The 25,406-nt window shown below is 35.6% G+C and overlaps 1 protein-coding gene across 1 annotated transcript in view; it reads left to right on the forward strand.

Moving 5' to 3' along the window:
* Nucleotides 1-25,406, forward strand: part of LOC150090996 (unconventional myosin-Id-like) — a 227,201-nt gene that overhangs the window by 168,950 nt on the left and 32,845 nt on the right. The window contains exons 16-17 of the mRNA XM_090380130.1: nucleotides 13,896-14,017; nucleotides 24,514-24,615. Of these exons, the coding sequence (XP_090236256.1) occupies nucleotides 13,896-14,017; nucleotides 24,514-24,615 (224 nt within the window). The remainder of the gene's footprint in view (nucleotides 1-13,895; nucleotides 14,018-24,513; nucleotides 24,616-25,406) is intronic.

Here is a 25,406-nt window from a genome sequence, read left to right on the forward strand (position 1 = left end):
TATTTTATTTTATTTTTTTGGCTGTTGCAGCATAAGCCATAGGCTTTCTTGCACCATGCGGCCGTTACTAATACAATACTAATACAAACCCATGCTGTGTCTGAATTATTGCTGCAGTCTTGTCTAGATGATCCTGCAATGCACATTTAACCAGTGATTCCATTATTTTACCCAGAACAGAAGTTAAACTAACTGGTCTGTAATTACTTGTGTCACCCTTCTTAATTATTTGTGAATTGGGAATATATTTGCACATCTCCAGTTCGTGGGGACCTCCCCTGATTCCAAGGATGCTCTCATAATTATGGCTAAGGGTTTGCTTAGTTCCTTTGTTGCCTCCTTTAATATTACTGGATAGATCCCATTCACCCCAGGTGCCTTTCTTATGTTTAACTTCAACAATTTCTCCTCCACTTTGCTCTCAGTTATTACAAAATCATTAAGCACCTTGCTACAATTTGATAACCTTCTGGCATTTTCATTCCTTAATAACTCCATGTGTGAGTGGATATGCAAAATACTCATTCAGTTTGTTTGCTCTCTGAGCAGGATGATCAACAGTCGAACCATCGCTATCAAGTGGACCAATCTGATCCATCCCCTTCCTTTTAGAGTTTATATAAGCAAAGAAATCCTTGCTGTTTTTCTTCGCATCGTTTGCCAAAGATTACTCGTAATCTGCCTTTGCCTGCCTAATCACATCCAGAAGTTACATTGCAAAAGAAGAATCGTCGATGTCTGGGTTTCTTTTGAGAGATCACTTTTGAAGTTTTAAAATGGCCAAATGTCATTGTTGAGAACGTAACCCCTTTTTAACATTACATCTATGGGAAATAAATTCCCGATTTACGAGTGCATGCTAGGAATGAATTAACTCCAAGTTGGAAACTACCAGTATATTGCAGATGCCACATAACTTTTGGTTCTTTTTATGACAGAACCATTCAAGGAAACAAATTTCAGATTTGTGCCCTGTCTACATTCTAGAAATTTACATTTCCTTGCATCTTACTATTACATTATACCATTTTATGTTCTTTATGACTGTTTGTGAATGGAATTCTTGTTATTTGAAGTTTATTCTAAATCTTTAATCAATTTTAAAATTTTTATTATAAATTAATATTTCAACATTTTATGGGTTGATTAGATTGTTATTAAATATGACATTTAGATCCCTGTTATATTGTTTGTCTCAAAATAGGCAAATAAGAAAAGAAACTTTTAATTACAGTCTGCTTCTAATTTTAAAGATGGAATGTTTTAATTCCACTCTATTTTAATTTAATCTTTTCCAAACATGCGGGCGCCTCCGTAGCCAGGTGGGAAGGAGCAGCAGTGCGTAGCACACGCTTCTTGATTAGACCGGTGTTTGAGCCCGTCACCACCAAATACGGAGGATGCGAAAGGTCAGGGAATGATCACCGCATATCCCGGAGCAATATGGCCTTAGTTGCTAATGCTCCTAAAAAAAAAAACCAAATAACAAATAACAAAATCCAAACATGTGACCTTTTATGGTTATAAAAGACAGTAAGTCTTGTAATTATTATAGAAGCTTCTGATTCTCTTATTGATATAGGATGTTTAAAAATGATGGTCATGATGTTAATATTCATTATATGATGTTTGATTCTCTGAAATTTATCAATCTAAATTACGTCTTAACAAGTTATATTATACCTATTTTACTCCACTTTTCAACATTTGATAGTGCTTAATTAGTTTAAACTTATCGAAAGCTGATAAGAATATTTCTTTAAAAAAAACCAAGATAATGAAAGTTTACTTTTAGTGGTGGTAATGGAAAAAACAGATTATAGATAAATAAATTGATATTAACATAACATGATTATCTCAGGATAATTGTTACTTTAAAAGTGAAGTGAAACCACAATAATAAAGTACTAAGCATAAGTGTCAATAACAATTCAACATGCAAAGAGCTGTGATGTTAACTGTTTAGTTCTTTATCAGCAAGATTGTTTGAAAATATTTTGTTGAATGCTTTTATAATTGAGGGTTTGGTCACTACTAATTCACTACAGTACTAAATACCTCACAAGTTTTATAACCAGTGTAGGCACGATATTATATTTTTACGGTTGTCATTATTATTATTATTTTTTATTTTATTTTTTCCAGAAATGATCTGAAAGGAATTTCTCTTAACATAAATTCAGGCTATTTAGGTATCCAGTACTGGTTATCAACTGTGTTATTAAAAAGTAAAATTTACCTACCTTCAGTCCAACTTATAGATAAGTTGGACTGAAGCCTTACCTACTTACCTTATCTACCTTACTTCATCAAAAAAAAAAAAATAAATAAAATAAAAGTTTTTTTCCTTTTGTAACTCAGTTGCATTCTGCCATAAGAGCTACATTTGAAAATGCCAATATTGTAGTTTCATTGAAATTAGTTATTAAATTAATTAAAGCACTTAAAATCTCTTAGCATTTATTTATTTTTAAGGTTTGATAAATATAGTTTATATATATATATGAGCTGTTTAAAAAAGGATTAACATAAATAAATTTAAAAATATTCTAAATATTTCTAATTCTTCACTTAATTTTTAACTATTTTTTACTTAAGCACATACACAATAGTCTACTGTAGTAGCACACATCTGGCATAAAAATATCTCAAATATGAAGTTATTTTTTATTGTGCCAATATGGCTAACATACACTGGTGTTCAAAGAAAGTGCATCATCCCTTAAAATTGTAATTGTCGTCCGAATAACGTAAGTATATGGCAATATTTCTTACAGATTGCATCAGATAAGATTGACATGTGTAGGTGATGATGTAGTATTGCATCAGCTGTTACTTTCAGCTACATAAGCATGCTCTGCAAGAGTAGCAGTTGTTCCTTACTTGTGTCAGGATGGTTAGTTACATGCAGTTGGTGCCACGAAGAAAGTGTTATTGTTGCTTTACGTGAGGAAGGATGTTCTCCTCATCATATTGCTTATAGAGTGTCTTGTAATCAGTCGACAGTGAGTAATTTATTTTCAAACTCAAGAATACTAGTTCTGCTGATAGGAAAAAAGGAACCAGTTGCAAATGAGTCTCTATGCCAAAACAGGACCACGTTTTGAAGCAATTATGCCTTAAAAACCATAACGCTTCTTCATCTGACATGAAAAGAGAATGGGAAGAACATACAGGGGTGGTAGCAAGTACAGTAACAGTCAGAATATGCCTCTTCAAAAATGGATAGCCTGTTGTCTTAAAAAGGAGCCCATCCTCACACAAAAAATGAAAAAGGCCCAATTAATTTGGAGTAAGGAGCATGTCAATTGGATCCCCGAGTAGTGGAAGTCCAGTTATTTTCTCGGATGAGAAGAAATTCAACCTGCATGGCTCTGATGGGAGACAAATGATTTGCCATAGACGTGGCGAAGAATACCATCCGGACTGTATGGTGTCTACAGTGAAATTGCCTACCAGCCAGGCGCCTCCGTAGCCAGGTGGGAAGGAGCAGCAGTGCGTAGCACACGCTTCTTGATTAGACCAGGGTTCAAGCCTGTCACCACCAAATACGGAGGATGTGGAAAGGTCAGGGAATGACCACCGCATATCCCGGAGCAATATGGCCTTAGTTGCTAATGCTCCTAAAAACAAAACAACAAAACAAAACAAACAAGCCTACCAGCCAAATGATATGGGAGGGTGCATTTTGTATCACAGAGTCAGTGGCATAGGAACGCCTTGGCATTGGGACAGGTGCCAAGGGTGCCACAGACAGGCCACATCAGTACAGTGCCAAGCTATTTCGGCACCCGATTTAAGCCTGCATGCATCCTTACATCTGAGTACATACTGCATAGCATCATAGATCTATTTGCTGTCCAGAATGTAACTTTGAAGGGAACAATCAGGCAATTGCTTCATCAGCGCATGCTCGAATTCATAGCAGTTTGCAATTCACGTATTGTGTACAAACAATAAGTTATGTTTTTGTGATTGCTATATAAAAAGGTAATCGTGAATATTGTGATTTATAATTTAAATAAAACGATAAAGGCCAAATTAATTTTAGACATGCCGCCAAAAAAAAAGTGGACATCAATACCGCGTAGAAAGACGGCATAAAGAGGAAATTAGAAAAAAAACATTCCGCTAGTTTACAAAACTGGTTTACAATAAGCCACTCCAAACCTGAAAGTGACAAAGAAAACGAACATGATTCGAATGAAGATGAAACAAATGACAATGCCACTGAAATGGAAGTCCAAGAAAAAGCTCAAACAGTTGAAGTTACTTTAAAATAATTAGAAAGTGTTGACACTAACCAACGATAGTTGACAGAAGAAAATGATGGCAGCAATAATATTAACATGGAACATGTAAGTCTGAATTTTAATGATCCCACCACATGGAACTTTAACACGTTCGCTGCCGGTCATGAGGCAGCATGCTACCCCGGCACAGAAGGCGGAGACTATCCCCAGAAGCCGACTGTGTTTCCATAACGAAAAGCTTGAAAATTGGTAATAACGGATTGTTCGGTATACGATATCAATATATAAGTGTCGTATAAACAGTTTCCAAAAGATTTAGAGATTCACGCGCCAGCGCATGATAGGCACTGGAGGTCAAATTTGGCTTTAAATGCCGAATCACGTGCTGGCGCGTGACACAAAAACATAATAATGTAGTTTGTAAATAATAAAACAAAAAACATGGTAACATTAAGAAATAAGTTTTATTTCATACCGAACCACTACAGATTATAAATTCTATGTGAATGTTACTTATGAATAATTTTCGCACAATCTAAGCAATAGCCGGGTGATCCTTCACAAACACTGCAGATATAGATTGTATCCTTACGTTTCCCTTCAGAATAGCAACATTTGCATTGCTTCCTCAATATCTTTCCACCTTTTCTTTCTTCCCGTGGTTTGAGCACATGTTCCAGTTCAGGTACATCATGCACAGTATGAGGGAGATCAGATGGCTGTTTCAATAAAGATCTGATCACTGATAAACGGAAGTCATAAAGTTGCACCTTGTTATGTGAATATTTATTATAGATATGGTGTGCATTAATCATTGTTAGTTGCAAAATATGCATAAATATTTTTGTAGGCCACCTAATGGTTTTCCTTTCGCAAGGATAATAGGCAGGCATTTGATCTTGCTTGTCAATGCCTGACATAAACCTATTATACTCAATTATAGGCAATGGTTTTGACTTCAGTTCGCCTCGTTTGTTCTGCATTTCCACCATATCATTTTGGTATTCTGTAGATATGTAACTGACATCTCTTCTGTCCTTCCACTTAGCAATAATTACACCACGGGCACACCTTGATAAAGTTTCCCCTTTCTTCAGCTTTTTTTCTGGAACCTCTTTCGGAAATGTTTTCCTATTACTTCTGATTGTCCCAGTACAATGGGTTTGTCTGTCAGCGAGACACTTAGCGAGTTCATAGCTATTGTAATAATTGACCATAAATATGCTATGCCCGACATCTAACATCCCATCAAGTAAGTTTATGACGACTTTTTGTGCATGTCCTTTTCCACCAGAATCATCCAACATACCGGTATACACTTGAAATTTGATAACCATGCCAGTAAGCGTTGTGATCATATATAACTTGATGCCGTACTTATGGTGTTTGTTTTTGATGTACTGTCGAAAAACGAGCCTTCCACCCCACAATATCATAGACTCATCTAAGCTAATCTCACGTCCTGGATAATATATTTCTGACATTCGTGCATTGAACAGATTCACCATTTTTCGAATTTTATATAGGCGATCCCGTGGACATACCTCTTTCTTTTCTGGATTTTTTGCAAAATGCAAGGCCCGCAGTAATAATAGGAAACGATTCCTGCTCATGTTATCTGCGAACACATGTAATCCGAACAGCTTATCTGTTTTCCAATAATCTTGTATGCGGTTCAGTCGAATGGTTCCCATATGTAAAATTAATCCTAAAAATACCAGCATTTCATCTCTAGTGGTGTCCTTCCATGCATTTATTCGAGAATGTTCTTTATTTTCTCGGGGAAGGAGTATTTCATGAGCATAAACATTTGTTTGTGTAATTATTTCATCCAAGATATTGTCAGTAAATAAATTACGAAAATAATCTATTGGATTATCACCTGGCACGGGTTGCAGCAAAGACTCGGATTTTGTGAAACGAAACTGTTTCATCGATGTTGCATTATTTTCCCACATGACGTTTTCCAACTTACCTAGATCCTGCAGCGAAAGTGTAGCCTCTTCCACAATATCTTCATCTACACTTTCCGAATCGTCCTTTGGAGGGATAAAATCGTTGTAACTTACGTCACTGGGATATACATCAGATAAATCCTCCAACATCTTTGCAATTTCTTCATCTGTAAGGGATTTTTTATATTGCACTTTTCTTCTTTTTGGGCACGACTGGCCTGCTAAACTGTCATCTGCACAACTCATATTACAAAGCTTTTCCGCACGTCACGTAACAAAATATTCAACACCACATACAACAACATATAGTTTACACCCTTAACTTGACGCCGAAACAAATATACACAGCAGAAACACAATGCCAACTGAAGTTGACAACTTCATACAAAAGTCTAATGAATCCCGCGCTCGCGCATGATTGGCTACTGGGTAATGATGCCACATCCCGCGCCAGAGTGTGATCTGCTCTTCAATACTGCTGCGACATCACGCGCTGGTGCGTGATCGGCAGCGAATGTGTTAATACCCACAAAAACAGATCTCTTAGGGTGCTACACGGTCCCAAACATATAGTTTTCAATACGTATCCTGTCACTAATGGCCAATGTTTCAATAATTTGTGGAAATACAAAAATGAAGGAATTGAAAAAAAAGAGAGGAAATGGTTATTTTATTGCAAAAACAAAAATGCAATATATTGTTTTCTGTGCCTCTTATTTGTATCTGGCACAAATAATGTTCCATTTTGCAGCTTAGATGGATTTAAGGATTGGAAACATCTAAACCCAAACGTTCTTTTTCATGAGAATTCATTACAACACAAAAATTTCACAAAATGAAATTGTTAGAAAAGGATCTTCAAAAAGGTGGAATAATTGATGACGCTGCACAAGAAGCGAAATTTCGAAATGGCATCATATACTGAAAATAATATTGAAATGCATATTGTTCTGTGCTGAAAATAATTTGGCATTTGGTGGACATGCTAGTAAGATCGATACTGAAGAAAAAAAATTGTGGCGTATCTTTAAACTTCATAAGATTTATCAGCCAATTTGACGTTGGTATGAAAAATGCTCTGGAATCGTATATTAAACACCACACTAATTATTTATCTCCAGAAATTTAGAATGGATTTATTAATTTGTTAGCAACAAAAATACGAAGTGAAATAATTTAAAATAACTAAATGCGACAATGGATAATATGTTAAGAGTAAGAGTTTTATATCTACGTAATATTGGTGTGGATACACCATAGATAACTCTTAAGAAAAAAACTACGATAGTATTGTGGGAGGCATCATTTCCTCTGTATCTCATATTGTGCTCGATGATAGGCCAATAGCTTTGAAATGGTGCCGTTTCACTTCCACGAAACAACAGATGACCGCTTGTCCAGATAAAGGAAAACCACACTCTTCTAAATCTAACAGGGTGCTTACAATAGAAGGTTGACCAGAGCCTATTGTCCAAATGTTTAATACACCTTGGTCTGCCCACTGGCTATGGATACACAGAAAGTAGTTGACCAGCTTGACTTCTCGGTATGTGGGACAGGTAGTCGGATAGGTTTTACAGGTTCCACTTAGTTGCAGATAGCAATCTTTTAATTCGGGCGTAACAACAGCAGCATTGCTTGCTTTGTGAAGGCCATGGATGTGAACGATGTGTACCCAGTTAAGTCTCGCAATGCAGTCATTATATGGAAAATTTTTTTCATTCTGTTTCATTAAACAAATAAATAAAAAAATTCTAAAAAAATTCCTTAAAGAATAAAATTCTATTTAGCGAATTCTAAAAAAATTTGGTAAAAAGAAAAGATTTATCTCGAAATAGCAAAATTTGCTATAAAGAAGTTTGTTAAACAGAGGTCCGACTGTACTTATTATTTATTATGATTTTACCAATTATCTAAAAAAGGCGTGTAGCCACGAATTTGCCAAGGGCGCCGAAAACCTAGCTATGCCTCTGCATGGAGTAGTTCATCTGCAGTTTATAAAAGGTTCAGTAAATGCCAATGGAAAGCTGGCTATATTGGAAGGCAAATCACTGCCAACCATTAGAGACCATTTCAACCTGCCAAGTAACTGCATCTTTCAGAACGACTCTGCTCCTTGTCATTGGGCGAAAAATGTAAGTAGGCACTTCTGTAGTTACTTTGGCTTCATTTCTGCATTAGAGGTTCAACAATAATGTATTTACATTTGTTACAGGTTAAAAAAATGGTTGGAAGGACTGCCCATTACAACTCTTAGCTAGCCAGGAAACAGCACGGACCTGAATCCTATAGAGAACTGCTGGCATGTGGAATCTGCAGTTGCCAGAAAGAAAAAAAGCAAAGACCCTTAGTGAACTTGAGGAAGCCATAATTCGTGTTTGGAACCTGTAACTAAGAGTTGATTATTTTCAGAAATTGATCTTGTCAATGCCTCTGTGGTTTGCTGCTGTTATCAGGGCCAGAGGCAGTTCAACTAAATATTAGTTTGCACCTGGTGAACTTTTCATTTTGTTTTCCATTTAAAATGATAAACTGAAGCAAACTGAGTGCTTCTGATAACATTTCAGCCATAATTGTTGTGTTTACCAAAACTCTTGTATAAAAGTTGCCAATGTTCATTTTGGAATATTTCGAGAGTACCTGCCAAATATTACCTAGGTTTGCCTTAACTATTAATAAATACCTTTTGTTTATATTTCTGTTTGTGATGCTAGTCATTAATGTAACATACCATCGCAAAAAAGGGTAGGAAATGCGAAATTCCTAGATGACGCACTTTCTTTGAACACCAGTGTAGTTAAAGAAGAGTATGTTGCTCTTAAATTTTGCTATCATTAAAAAAAAAAAAAAAAAAAAAAAACACAAAAGATGTTTTATGTGAAAACATCTTTGACTGAAATCAGAACCGTTTTAAAATTGAACAGCTATGACTGAAGTCATGAACGATGTAACATTTTATTCTCACGCCCGCCACTTATTCTACTGAATCAACATTAGTGACATTAGCATCATACTTCAGTCCAAAATATTTAGTATGAATGATGTATTGTCTTATGCACATGCCCACTACTTACTCTACTGAATCAACGTTTGGAAGAGGTTAGCGAAATCCAAGCCAATAGCCTAATTATCCATTTGATTGTAGCCATTTGTTGAATAGAATGATTGCAACAATACAAGTATTTGCATTGTTGCAATCCACATTTTCATTACATTCCATTGTTAAGTGCCACTATAGATGTTTTCACATCAATAATTTTCTCGGCAGTGAAAGGGACTGAAAGCCACACTGCTATAGCCTTTGTTCAATGATACCAAAGTGAAATGCAGAGCGTTGTTGAGCAAGCCAACCTAACAAAATAAAGATGTAGGTAGCAATGATTATATGATGTAGGTATGAGAACGATAATGATTATAGAGATTGTGTAAAAGACAAATAGAAAATCAAGCATTGGATTTATCAGTGCCTTCAACCAGCAATGCCACTTTATCTAACAATAATATACCCAAAGTGAGTATTAATTATGTACAATGGAACATTTCTCCAATTGTAGAGCAATGAGTTTAATTGATTAAGCTCCTTTTCTTTGCACCAGCTACTTTTACATAGGAATTCGCATCAAGAGTTTCAAAGGATATTTATGAAAAATGATTTCTTTTCTGTATGCTACATCTGTGGTTTGAAAACGACACAAAGAAACGAGCTGCTAAAGATGCAACAGAATCCATCAATATTGGATTCTTGTGTGTAATGGATGCAGAGGATCACTTAAGAACAAACCATTCCAGTGCTATCTAATTCGAATGTCTTTGCCTACACAGAAATTTCATTGCATTTATGACATTGGATTTAGTGACACAGGCTTATTTCTCCTCACTGACTGTTCATGTAAATAAAGTGTCCGAGACATGCATACAGACAATATGGCATTCTGGGGCAAGTGGTCAATGTGCCTGTCCCAGTCAACATGATGGCCCATTGCTTGCCAAGGGAGGCTGACTGAAACAGGCACATTGATCACTTGGCCCAGAATGTCATATTGTCTGTATGCAGGTCTCAGGTGTCTTATTTGTGCATGTAATAGTAAGTAGTAATAGGGGCATGTGATGCAAGAAAGCAAGCATATCAGCTTATGTAGCATCAGCCAAAAAAAAAAAAAAAAAATCACGCAATCATTCCCTCTAAAAGTTTCTCCAGTTTCTCTTTGAATTTATTTAACCTATCAACTTCCACAATGCCAGATGAAAGTTTGTATCAGCAATTAATCGTCCGCTGGCTAAGGCAAATTTCCACACATCTATTCTATAGCTGTTTTTCCTCAATTTGAATTTATGCCCCCTTAGGTTCATAAACTGAGCAAGCGGAAGATTCTCATCAGAATTCAGCATGCTCAACCGATTCAAGGCCTTGTACACCTCATTCAGATCAACTCTCAGGTGCTTAGTTTCCAGCTGCTACAATTTGCAGAACTTAAGCCTCTCTTGGTAAGAGGACCCCTTCGTTTCTCTCACAATCTTGTTGCCTTTCTCTTTACATGCTCAAGAAAATTACAGCCTTCCTAAAATGAGGCCTCTAGACCTGTACGCAGTACTCAAGGTGCCGACTGGGCTAGCCGGGTGGGTAAAGTGCGGTTCACAAAGGTTGTGGGTTCGATTCCTGCCTTGGGCTTGGATCAAAGTACTGCAAAAACCTTGGGAGGTGCATTATGGCCACAGAAGCCTATGCGCCAACAACCACAAAAAAAAAAAAAAAAAAAAAAAGTACCAAGGTGACCATTGCCTTATACAAAAAGATAATCACCTCCTTTTCCCTACTAGCAAAATTCCTGTATATCATTGACAAAACCCCATGACCTTCTCTGGCAGCCTGTCTGCATTGCTCAGAAAACTTCATATCTGACTGCACAACCATTCCCAGGTCTTTCTCATTTTCCATTATCCTAAGTGTAGTACCACATAGTTGGTACATTCCTCTGTGGTTACTTCTACCCATATGCAGTACTTTTCATTTGTCAATTTTAAACTTCAGTTGCCACTTCTCAGCCCATCTGCCCGAATTTTCTGGATTCTTGCACTAGCACATTGCCATTACTGTCATTAACAACCCTGCCAACCTTTGTATCATCTGTGAACTTCAACACTAAGCCTGACATACCTTCATCAATATCATTGATAAATATACAAAACAACAGTGGGGTCAACATCAAACCCTGTGGGACTCCACTAATAATATTAGTCCACAAAGAGCAGCATCCATTGGTGCCTCCGTAGCCAGGTGGGAAGGAGCAGCAGTGCGTAGCACCCGCTTTCTTGATTAGACCCGGGTTCGAGCCCGTCACCACCAAATATGGAGGATGCGGAAAGGTCAGGGAATGACCACCGCATATTCCCCGAGCAATATGGCCTTAGTTGCTAATGCTCCTAAAAACCAAACAACAACAGCAGCGTCCATTGATTACCACTCTGTCTTCTTCCGCTCAACCACCCTTTTATCCATTCTAGCAACTTGCCCTTAATACCATTCTGCTCCAATTTGTACAGTAGTCTTCATGCGTAACAGTGTCAAAAGCTCTCCTGAAATCCAAGTATATGATATCGAAATTATTTTTTGCATACAGTTCCTTTGTAATCTCATCATAGTATCCAATCAAATTTGTCAGGCAAGACTTTCCCTTAACAAACCCATGCTGTGTCTGAATTATTGCTACAGTCTTGTCCAGATGATCCTGCAATGCATCTTTAACCAGTGACTCCATTATTTTACCTGGAACAGAAGTTAAGCTAGCTGGTCTGTAATTACTCGTGTTCCCGTGTGTGAATTGGGGATACATTTGCACATCTGCAGTCCTTGGGGACTTCCCCTGAGTCTAAGGATGCTCTCATAATTATGGCTAACTGGATAGATCCCATCCACCCCAGGAGGCTTTCTTATTTTTAACTTCAACAATTTCTTCTCCATTCTGCTCTCAGTTATTACAAAATCACTCAGCTCCTTGTTACAATTTGATAACCTTCTGGCATTTTCCTCCCTTGTGAATGTAGATGAAACTCCTCATTTGTGAATGTAGATGCAAAATACTCATTCAATTTGTTAGCTATCTGAGCAGGATAGCTAATAATGTACGGAGTAGTCAGGCAGATTAATACAATACATGGACTTAACCAGCCCCTGGTTTATATTCATAAATACATCAATTCGTGCAATGTAGCTTCACAGATGTAATCTCACCTAGAGCTAAACAAGGGCATACGTATCTGCCAGAGAGGAAGACCTGTAGGTTTTGTCATTGCACAACTTCTGGAAGTCTGTGGATATCGTATTAAATGGAAACATAATCATGTTATGCAGCTTAGATCTGTATGAGAGTGCATTGGTAAGGCTTCTATTCTGACCTGATGGTCTGGCAAGGAACTCCCAGATATCAGGAGAGTTTAGTTTTCCAGACAGGAGCTGACCAAAGGTAAAGAGGTTTCTAGAGATAATGTGATACTACCATGGTAGCAAATTTCAATTGGAGAGCATGACAAATTTTGAAATAGTAGGTGGTAGACCTGCAATCTTATTCACCCATTTTGAAATCCAGTATTCAAGTGATAAGAACCTGATTTGGTATGAAGGGGATGCCAAGGACCATATAGTAGAGGCATATAAGGGAATAGGGATTATGCAATGAAGAATATAGTTGCTGATAAAGATGCATATTATGGAAGTTGGAGATCTCTCGTTTCAAAGCCCATATAGCTGATTTTTTTTTTTTTTTGAGTGGCATTAAAACGAGGCAAGAACATATAAGGTCTTTGTCCCAGGTGATGCCCAAATCTTTATGCTGTTTGACTTTTTTTTGCCTCCCCAGGTTACATTTGATTTAATGGACACCACTTCTCCCCTATTAGTCCATTAAATCGAGGGTTTACTGTATTCAAGTTTTTACAACTTATTAATTTATATAATTTTATTTAGTGTTTTATGTTGTAACTGTTTTATATTATATATTATTTTATAATATATTAATTAATTATACTATTTTATATTTATATTTTATACCCTTTCACTTGGGGCACTATAGCCTCTGATGCTGATGTATCATAAAACCCTTAAACAAGGGTTTTATGATACACCAACCTTAAACCAACCAATTATTATTTTCTGACCATAAATTGAATCCTTGTAATAATGAATCAATTCACTATTACAAAAGCCACTTTTTTTTTTTTTTTGCCATTTCTCCTAATAATAAAATGGAAAGTTTTTTTTTTCAATATTTAAGAGCTGGTTTAACATTGAATTAACTTGACATTGGATTTCATTGCTCTGTTTGCAAATCTTGCAGTTTTTTTCTGTACTTAAGATTTATGTTATTCTGTTTAACAGATAGACATTGATTACTTTGAGATAATAAAGTGCTATTAGTATCTTTTTTATTTTATTTATTTATTTTTTTATCCATAAAATGTTTCTCTCATCATCACCTCCAACAAATGCATGGTCTGCATCGTGATGTTATTTTATTTATTTTTAATAGCACATTCAGTTGAGAGGCAACCTAGTTTTCAGTGAAGTTAAAACCAGTTAACTTAAAGAAATGGGAACATCTTTTATGCAATTTTAATTTGTCAGTAATTTTTTTTAAGAACTTTTAAAAATTCATATGCATATTTTGACTTTACTTTTTTTTTTCCCCCTCAGATGTGGCGTGGAGCCATAGCTAGGTTGAGATATCGCAAAATGAAAGCTGCTTTATATATTATGTCATACTACAGAAAGTATAAAATGAGATCATATATACAACAGTTGCAGCATGCTTTTAGGTAAGAGGTTTCGTATAGATATCAAGTATTAAGCACTACATATTTTTAGTTGTATCTTGGAACACTGTGTCAGGGTCAGTCCTTGGGAGGATGTAATTCACTTAAGTCTTTAATTCAAAAAAAAAAAGCCCCAAATCATATCAAGTGGATCCCCCACCCAATTCAGGTAAGGAAAATTCCTCTTTTCAACATTCATAGTGAGATGTCTTAGTGGCAATCTGTTATCAGCAAAATTTTTGAAGGAAAGTTTGTGAAACTTTTGTTTATGACAGAAGATAAAGGTATACAAGGTTACTTACTACACTACAGTTCTGCCAACTTTTCAGGGATTTATGTTTCATTTCAATTTTCTAGTGCATTTTCTCTACTTCAGATTTTACCTGTTTTTAACACCCCAAGTCTGCATATGCACTGTATTTTATATATCAATATACTAATACAGAAAATATTTTAATTTGTTTGTTTGGCATGGAAAATACTAATAACTGCTCAGAATAGACTTTCAGTTTCTTTTTTATGAACAGTAGCAGTGTCAAATCACTTGCAAATGCTTAAATGAAATTATTTGCTTTTAAACAAGTTGCACGGATCAAATATTCATAACTGGTTAATCTTGAAAAAAAAGCACAGTAAGATACAGTATGCAAAATCTGAAGTATAAAACAGTAAGTAAAATGAAAATAACTTTTCAACCTAAAATAAGTTTACTTAGTAAGTAATATCTGAAGAATCAAAGTTGAACATAACAATAACCTGTATTTAAGATTTTTTTTTTGATCTTGAAAAGCATAAGTATCTAGAAATCTTCTCTTTCAAATTTTAGAAAAATGTGACATCAAGGATAATCTTAAAGGAAATAAAGTTTTGTATTAATAGAGCAAATTTGCATGTGTGTTTGAAGGAAGCATTGAAAAATGGGTTAAGGTTAAACTTGGAGTGAGGCTGCACCTTATTGCTACTTCTATTTATAACCTATAGGGACCATTTAATAAAAAAGATTGCAAGTTACTGACAAAGTTTGTGGAAAGTATAAATGGATAATTATATATGTATGATATTGTGTATCATATCTTATTCCAAATCATATGATACAATATGATGGCGCCTCCGTAGCCAGGTGGGAAGGAGCAGCAGTGCGTAGCACACGCTTCTTGATTAGACCGGGGTTCGAGCCCGTCACCACCAAATACGGAGGATGTGGAAAGGTTAGGGAATGACCACCGCATATACCGGAGCAATATGGCCTTAGTTGCTAATGCTCCTAAAAAAAACCAAATGACTAAAAAAAAAAATACAATATGATATTGTGTATCATATCTTATTCCAAATCAAAATTTGTTACAAAAATTGGAACAAGTTCAGATGCATAAAACTTATTAATTTTATGCATTTGAATAGTCTTTAAAGAAGATGGAGAATTAGACATGGAAATAAGCAATAGAATAAGTAAGACAAGAACATGTAGGAACCATTAAATAAATTTATTTGGAACAAAAGATGAAATTGGCCAAAAGACAAATTTAGCTGTTCATAATACCTTTTTTAACCTATTTTTACCTGTGGCAGTGAGAGCTGGATGAGAAATTGAAGGACTGATCAAAAATTAGAACCTTCAGAAATTAGCTTTTAATAAAAATTAATGGACCTAATGGATGCATGGATGCAGTGGCAAGTCCATAGCAGAAATAAGAAGAAATCTTGACATAAAAAATATTCAATAGAAGGCAAATGAAACAAACTTTAGATAGGATATGTGGATTAGCTAAGCAGTTTTTGAAGCAAAACTGAATGGTAATAAGACCATAGGCAGATCAAAGGATGGCAGATTGATGGTGTCATGCAAACTTTACAAGAAAGAGGACTTCTTTTGGCTGGAGATATAGTAGTGGATAGATTAGCATGGAATGCTCCAATGATTAGAAGACATAGACCAGAAGGACTGGTTTTGAAATGGCTAATGAAAAATTACTATTCTAGTGACCTGTATACCCCCTCCACCTCACTAGATATAGTAGAGTTGATGATGATATTGTTGCTTTTAAAAATATTTTTGGAAAAGAAGGTTTTTTAATTTATTTAAAATTTTTTTGTATCCCTAAACACAAAATATATTAGAACCTCTAGTAATCTAGTAAGGTTGAAAAGAATGAAGATATTGTTGATGCTGGATTTGAATTGCTATTGACTGTAAGTTTTAATGACTACAAACTTTCTTGATAGGAAGTTTGTGTGAAAGAACAGAAATATATGGTATAAATAAGGAAGAGAAATTTAGTTTGCAGTTGAACTGCAATAGGAGGTGTTAAATAGTTCAGGCATGTGTTTAGACTGGTTTGGAAGAAAGATGTGCAATTTTAGATGCAAATTCAGAACAGTGTACTTGTCCATGAAAATACCTACAAAAAAATGAATGCAGCAGAAAATGAATATCTGTGTGATATGGACTGGAGTGAGTTTGTAAGCAAAGAATCATTAATTAACATGGTTGTCCTGTTTTGGATAGGATAGGAATTTAAGTTTGTGAGTTCCCATTCCAGATGTGGGAACAATATTTCATGGAAGGGCAAATTGTAGTAGGCTTTATCTTCAAGTCTTTCATTAGGCTCACCTAAAATTTAAATACAAGAACTCCCTGACTTATGGAAATTTGACTTTATGTAAATTTTTGCTGGCCGGTGCAAACTTAAATTGTGGAAAAAGTCGTAGTAATCTGAATCTAATAACACTTTTTTTATAATTCGTTCCAGGTCTTGGAAGTTGAAAATTTTTGCTGTATTACTAAGCTATTTGTCTTACTTATATATAATGGAAATCGCACTACCCTTTCATCGTTATCATATGTTCCTGTTATAGGAATCAATTTTGCATGCCTTTGTGATATTTTTCTAAATCACATTTATGGAAGTCGCAACCAAAAAACAATAAAAACAATTTGCACTTTCAGGTTTATTGGGCTTTTCTGTTAGTGCATCTAATTATAAACGGGTAGTAATCTCTATCTATTGCATTTAGCATTAGCATTAGTAGAGGCATTTGATGCAAGAAAGCAAGCTTATGCAGCATCAGCCAAAAAATAAAAAATAAAATAAATAAATAAATAAAAAATAACCACTTCCACTTCACCCCTCTGTTCGTTCGAAATACCTGTCCAGCTGAGCCTTAAACTTATTTAGGCTATCAACTTCCACGACAAGGGATGGAAGTCTATTCCAGCAACCAACCACCCGCTGGCTAAAGGCAAATTTCCTCACGTCTATCCTACATCTGTCTTTCCTCAATTTGAATTTATGCCCTCTCAGGTGATTATTCTGAGCAAGAGGAAGAATCCCATCAGCATTGAGCATGCTCAAACCATTCAAGGCTTTATACACCTCTATCAGATCACCTCGCCGGTGCCTAGTCTCCAGACACTGTAATTTGCAAAACGTAAGCCTTTCTTTGTAAGAGCACCCCTTTGTTCCATTCACTAATCTTGTTGCCCTTCTCTGTACTCGTTCCAGCATCTCTACATCCTTCTTGAAATGAGGCCTCCAGACCTGTATACAGTACTCTAGGTGCGGTCTGACCATTGCCTTATACAAGGGAATAATCACCTCCTTATCCTTGCTAGAAAAATTCCTATATATCATCGACAATACACCATGAGCTACTCTTGCAGCCCATCTGCACTGCTCAGAAAACTTCATATCTGCCTGCACAACCACCCCCAGGTCCCTTTCATTCTCTACTATTGTCAGTGTAGTACCACAGAGTTGATACGTTGCTCTGGGGTTGCTGTTTCCCATATGTAGTACTTTACATTTGTCAATGTTAAACGCAATTTTGTTTTATTATCGCAAATTTGTCAATTTGCGATAATACCGATAACTGCAATTGTGTGGGTTTTTATGCTATTATGATGAAATGTGTTCCCCTTCACTGAAATCTTCAATCATATAAAAAACAAATTTTCAGAAACTTCTCTTCATTCCTATTTATGTATAACAATGGTGAAGGGAAAGCACCCAGCAAGAAGTGGTGGTAGTGCCAGGAAATGAAACAAAACTGATTTAGAAATGAAGATGAAAATGATTAAGAAGTACGAAGCAGGACAAAGTTTGTCATCTATTGCAAGGGAATTAGGTCTCGGTGCTTCAACAGTGAATACTATTTTAAAGGACAGTGCCCTTATAAAAGAACATGTCAAAGGATCATTGCACTTAAGATCAATATTGATCAAAAAACAGCATTCAGGTGCTATATGAAGATGGAACAACTGTTAATAATATGGATGGAAAATCAGATTCAGAAGCGAGTGTCCCTGAGTCTAATAACCATTCAAGCAAAAGCAACAAGTATTTATAAAGATATTAAGGATAAGTAGAGCGAACCCCAACCCAAGTTCGTGGCAAGCAATGGGTAGTTTAATAGGTTCAAACATCGTGCTGGTTTCCATGACATTAGAGTATGCAGTGAAGTCACCAGTGCTGATTCTGCAACTGCAGAGAAATTTTGTGATGTGTTGGAAAAAATTATTGATGAAGGCAGCTATTCAACGCTGCAAATTTTTAACGTTGACGAGCCTGCTCTGTATTGGAAAAAAATGCTGGATCGAACATATATTGCCAAAGAAGAAAATACAATGCCAGGTTTCAAGGTGTCAAAAGATAGGGCCACGCTCTTGCTTGGGACTAATGCAGCGGGAGATTACAGATTAATACCACTGCTTGTGTACCATTCTGGAAATCCTTGTGCATTTAAGGGCATCAATAAAGCCACCCTACCCATGCATTTCCGATTGAACCAGAGAGCAGAGATAACAATATCTCTCTTTGAGGATTGGTTTATATGCTGCTTCATTCCAGAGGTTGAAAAATATTGCAAAGACAATGACGTTCCTTTCAAGATTTTGCTTCTATTAGATAATGCTCCTGGACATCCTACACATCTAGATGATTTCAATTTGAACGCGAGAGTAATAGTAGCGAAACACAACTTTTCTCATTCAACCTATGGATCAGGGTGTTATTTCAACTTTAAAGGCATACTATTTACACACAGCATGTGCTCAGGCATTGTCTGTAGTAGACAATGAGAAAAATTTTACGTTAAGAGACTTTTGGAAATCTTACAATATTTACCACACCATCTTAAACATTAACAAGGCCTGGGCAGAAATTACTAAAAGTTGTTTAAATGGCATATGGAAGAAAATATGCCCACGGCACGTAAAAGGCTTCAAAGGATTTGAAAAAGAAGAATTATATGAAGAGGTTACAGATAAGATTGTAAAGGTTGCAGAGCTATTTCAGTTGGAGGTTGATGCCAAAGACTTGGAGGAGTTAATAGAGGATGAGGAGAAGGAATTATCTAATGAAGAACTTATTGACTTGCAGGCAGCGATAGTGAAAAAAGAAAATGCTGACAAAGCTGAAGATGAACCAAATGAGGAGCCGAGATGCTTCATCACCAGAGAGAGATGGCAATGGCATTTCGTGAAATTGCATCGGCAATGGTGATGTTTGAGAAGATGGATCCTGACAGCGAACGATTCTTAATCCCGTTTTGATCTAGACCTTTTTTAAGCCTACTTTTAACCCACCACTTGAAGGTTGTCCCCCCTGAAAAAAACTAATAATTTTCATAATTTCTACTCAATTTACAAAATTGAAACTCACAATATACATAAACAGAAGTATATTCTTTGATTTCCTAATTGCAGCAAAAACTATTAATTCACTCGAAAACAGCAAAAATGTACGATCACATATCAATTTATGAAATTATGACAATGGCAAAACACCGATTGATGCTTTGAAGATACTACAAGTTATAGCATTTGTTTAAATTTCGCCCTTTATCATGGGGCTGTTGGCTAAAACGAATCAACACACACGGAGATATAATTGACTGGTCAAGCTTATGTCATTAGCGTTACCAAAGTGATCCAAGGAGAAAATAAAAATGTAAGCAGCTTTCTTGGAAAATAACAGTTGAGCATCATTACTTGCAAACAGTATTTTGCATGGCTCTGTCAACATTTTGCTTTACTGATTTTTGTAATTGTTGTACGAAAGAATTGAAACGAATTGTTTTTGATAAACAAAAATATTGTATTTCCTTTCATCAATATGTATTGTATCTACTAAAAAAATATCAAGGAAATTTATCTATTGGAAACCACAGTGGAAATGGAAGAAGAAAAAAAAAATGTCATAAAACTGATTACTAGAATGCAGATTTCATAAAAAAAAAAAAAGTTTGCGTTATTGTAATTGTTTTTAAGAGGACTATATCGGAACAGCAGTTTCGTGGATCTATGTTTGATCTTATGAAATTTCAAGAAAATATTTCTATTCATAGCTGTGTTATGAACTTTGTAAACTGATGTCAAAGGAACTTTACATGCATCTCACCTAGGGTGCAAACGGAGGGGGGGGGGAAATATGCTACTAGTAACGGATTGTGAAAACAATCTGCTACTCGTAGTGCGGATTGGGAAATTGTAAGTAATTGTTACTTGAATACTTCAATATTTCATTGATATGCATTTGATACCATCAAAATATTGAGGGAAAAATTGAATTTTCATTATCACACACACACACATGCCTGAAAAATTCACTCTAAAGTGTTGTGTTTGGATGCTTGAATTCCATTCTGAGCTGCCAATGTAATTTCACTTCTCTTGCGCTGACAGAGTCGCTGTTTACTGAATGAAGGAAAACAGGGTTCGTTTTCCTGAAATTTCCAGTTCCCTTCATTCACCTGGTGGGGAACTCCTTAGGGGGGGGTCCACACTTCATAGTCCTACCCTAGGGAGGGAGAAAGAGAGAGAAATAAAAATACCCTTTTGGTGGCGAGAAGGCCAGGAGATTGTCAAAGGAAAGGTCCAGAGCTCTAACTTTCATTTATTTTTTCATTTATTTTATATATTATTATTATTTATTTATTTTATTTATTATTATTATTTTTGCTTGTGTTGTGCTAGCAATCTATCCTGGATTGGGGCTTCCCTGGGCTGGAATAGTCCTCTTTTCTCCTTCCCTCTCTTCATCTTATACAAGTTATTCTTTCCTCTCTGGGAAACTTGTTCCCCAGGGAGGAGGGCATGCTGTGATAGTAGGGGAGGACTTGCCTTCCTTCTGCTAGGGACGAGTACCTGAAGGCAGTCGTCCAGGTGATCCTGCTTCCAGGTAGCCAAAATGCCGAATTTTTTTTTTTTTTTTTTTACATGACACACACTGGCCTTACCTTGACAGCCTGTAAAAACTGAACAGAGCAATGAGGCGGAGATGAACTTTTGTTCTAGGGGCCGCCCATACAAAAACACAAAAAAAAAAAAAAAATAAATAAAAATAATAATAATAAAAAAAAAAATTAGCATTGTAGCTCTAAGTGAGCTTCAATCCTAGGATGCTGAGGTTTTAATTACACCGATTTTAGTCCGGTGCGGATTTGATTAAAAAAAAAAAAACTTTGCTTTACTGCAATTGTTTTAGAGAACAATATTTTGCATTTTTACTTTCTAACATTATTTTGCATTATAGCTCAGTTACAGTATTTTGCTTTGTTTCTTTATGTTATTGCTGTAGCTAATGATATCAGTGTGCACGACGTTTCATCACAGATGCGGAAGTTCCAATTAGTCATTTCATCCTAGGATGCGGAAGTTCTAATAAGTCCGATTTTGGTCTGGTGCTCATTTGAGAAAAAATCCACAATAATCCTTCTGGAAATATTAGTGAGTGAACTGCATTATAGATTTCAAACATCGCTGTATAGCTTGTCCTTGAATACAAATGACCAAGGTTACTTTCCTTTGAGTGACCACATGTTTTCGCCTTGTACAGATGTTTTATTGTGGACGCTTCCTTCCAGTCAGTAAAATCATCAATAGTCGTCCTTTATTGTACCTAAAGTAATTCATTATGTTGGGGGAAAACGGTTTTTGCTCCTAATTGATGTAGCACTTTCGAATTTTCCCAAAGTGGATTTTCTGAACGTGATGTAAATTAGAAGGACAGTAAAAGAGTTGATAATTGGTGCCATTGGTGGGCAGCATTCTGACAAACAAATTTTCTGTTTATACTCTGGGATGACCACATGGTCAGAGGAGATCTCAAGATAGAGAGAAAATACAAGAAACAGCGCCACATTTAGCAGTCACCGACTTGATTGTGTGAAATTGTACATCTGCCAAAAACCACAGTAAAACAATAGAAGTGATAGGGGGTAAATCTATTTTTCAGCAGGGTTTATCTTTTTATTGCAGCTCAGAACAGCATATGATTTATACGGCTTCTGTACTAAAACAGAATTTCTCCCTTTGTGATAACATCAAAGCGTAACAAGCAAATATTTTCTAACAATACTTTTTGAGAGCCGTTAGTCATAACCTGTTAGCTTTGTATTGTTAGAAATATTGCAGTTTTGTGAAGAATACACATTTCAAGAAACAATCTGTTATTCATAGTGGATAATTTTTTTTTTCCCTTTGATGCATCAGTTTTCAAAGTTTAACTCGGGTATAAATAGAAATATTTTCTTGAAGTTTCGTTAGAAGATCAAATGCAGGAAACTGCTGTTCCGATATTGTTCCCTAAAAACAATTGCAATAAAGCAAACTTTTTTTTTTATTTTTTTATCAAATACGCATTGCAGTGTTATCAGTTTTACACCAGTTATTCCCGTTTCCAGTGTGGCTTCCAGTAGATGAATTTCCTTGATTTGCTGTTAGTAGGTGAAATTCACATCGAAGAAAGGAAATACGATCTTTCGGTTTTTCAGAAACAGTTGTTGCTATTGTTTCGCTTTATTGCTTCTTATGTTAGCTAACAGTAGCTTGCGTTTGTCTTTTGTTTGTTTTTTTTGCCTTCTCAATATAGCTGTACGGAGGACAGACTGACGTAATATGATTCCCATACTTCACTCATGGAGGACGAAGTTGTTTATCAAAACTGCTCCTCTCTGTAAACAGAAATTCCTGTGCTCTCTAGATCAACAAACAAATCAAGTGTCGGGTTTCATAAGCCCTAGGCTGGTTAGGGTGGGGGTAGAAAAATAAATGAAAAAAGGCCTAAAAAATGCATACTTGATGTCACATTTTTGTTGTCTGCATGAAATTGAATAGAAATTTCTGAAAATTAAAGTGGGAAAATTCAAGAAAACAGTTCTGGCTCCAGCTATAGCGAGTTTCAGCTCTCTAGATGAGTAAAAATTATAGAATTAACTTGCTGAACCCAGTTGGGGTGGGGACGCACCTCACGAGACCAAAATACGGTTAAAAGTTAACAGAGGGTTGAATGATATGCTTGCTTGCTACAAAGAAATCTACAATGAAAAGAAAAAAGCCACCGTCCAGTCTTCAATTAATATGTTCTTTCGTAAAGTTGAGTGGCTGGCCCCTTCTCCACAGCCCTCAACCTCCGCAACGGCATACTTATCAGCTGAAGACATCAATTCTTGCAACGATGCCCGAGAGGTAAAACTTACTGATGTTATGCCTGTCTCCTCTCTTTGTAATTTTATAATTTTGAAATTTTTTTAAATTGCATGCTTTTGTAATTTTTTCTGCACATGAGATAAAAAAATTGAATAGATACAATAAATAATTCTATTTACATGTTTGTCGAACATTTCTTTTTTGATTCAATCAATTCAGTGAACACAGTTGCAAGTGCTGCATAAGCGTGGGAGAAATTCCCTGACTTATGTAGCGTTCCGCGGAACGCAACCCTTATGGAAGTCAGGGAGTTCCTGTAGTTATCTTCAATATTATTAGTGGCCACCTTGTAATAATAATATTGCTAATGATTTATATTACTTCAGGAACCACAGCCAAGTTTACCCTGGTCGTTGGTTCATGAAGTAACACTCGCTGTTCAGTCTAGCGAAGCAGTATCTAGATTTTTTGTTATTTTAAGAAAAAACTGCTGGATTTTTGAATGCTGTATTTATGAGGTCTCTCTCTCTCTCTCTGTTGACAGATATGATGCCATTATCAATTTTATTACCTCCTTGAGCCATTAGTTGCAATATGCCAACTTGTTTTGTTTCTCAATTGCAGGTTTCACCATCAAATTTAGGTGTTTCTTGTTTCTGTCTGACTAAATGGGGTATCCCCATTTTGGAACAAAAATCACTCCTATTTCTTTATGTGAAACTGATTGTTATGAGGGATATCTCTTTGGAACATTGGTCAGAATTTGAAAATGAGAAACCCATAATCAAGAAATGTCCATAGCAAAGTTGCTCAGGTGAATCCTGTAACCATTTTTTGTTTAGAAACTGAATTTTAAAAATAAATAATTTATCCAGCACTGCTTGCTATTAAATTAATGGAATCAATTATATAGGTGCTTATATGAAAAAGAAAGGAAAATTTCTGAAATCTTAAACTGTAAATTTGGCTGTTTTACTTAGAACTGCATCCTTTTTAGAAATTATTGGATTAAATAATCACACTACATGTTATATATGTATTTTTTTTTTTTTTTTTTTTTTTATCTTTGCAGAAATGTTTCTCAAAGTAGAGATTTTGGGAAGAATATTATATGGCCACCTGCGCCATCTATGCTCATCTCAGTAGTGTCATATTTCAAATTGATGCATAACAGGTAACTTTTTGTGTATGAAAATGAGTGTATGAAATGTATTCAGTATTAGCTTTGCCAGAATTATGCATGAAAGGAAAACTTATATATTACAACTGTAAAAAATGTAAAATAAACAGTGTAAAAATACTGCAAGTCATATATTCTTAATTGATTTATTACTCACATACTCATATTAAGAATATACTCACATATTCTTAATTGATTTATTTTTTGTGTATAGGCTGATCTTTTTAAACGAGAATTCATGAAAATGCAAATAACTTTGAGTAAAAGAGTACTAGAGACAGACACGAAATTTATAAATATTATTCTTTATTCTTTGATGTTATTTAATTTGTCATAAAAAAATGTTAAATGATTATCATTATGATCACAACATAACTGATGAGACATTTTGAAAATGCTGTCTGCAGTGTGTTTAGTTTTGTTGGAGCTGTTACTCTTTGGTGTTTTCAGTGTCCACGGGTTATTGTTGTAGGCATTCTTTGATATAGCTATACATAAAGAAGTCTAATGATGACAGATCTGGTGAACATTGGTGGCCATATTACTTTTGAAATTATGCAATCTCTGAAAAAGGAGAGACTTGGTTGTAGACTCATTTAAATAGTGTGATTTTTGTTGCACTGTCTTGCTGAAGCCATGCTTTTACGATCTCCTCATCATTGAGTTGGCCTGGAATTCATGGGTATGTCAGTATATTGCTGAGATGTTATAGTTTCTATGAAAATGATGGTCCTAACAATCTTGCAGTGGGTCATTGCATACCACACTCCAATCTTTATAGGGTA

This window comes from Mastigoproctus giganteus, chromosome 1 (genome assembly GCF_048544385.1).
Source record: "Mastigoproctus giganteus isolate SK-2022 chromosome 1, ASM4854438v1, whole genome shotgun sequence".
NCBI classification, from domain to species: domain Eukaryota; kingdom Metazoa; phylum Arthropoda; class Arachnida; order Uropygi; family Thelyphonidae; genus Mastigoproctus; species Mastigoproctus giganteus.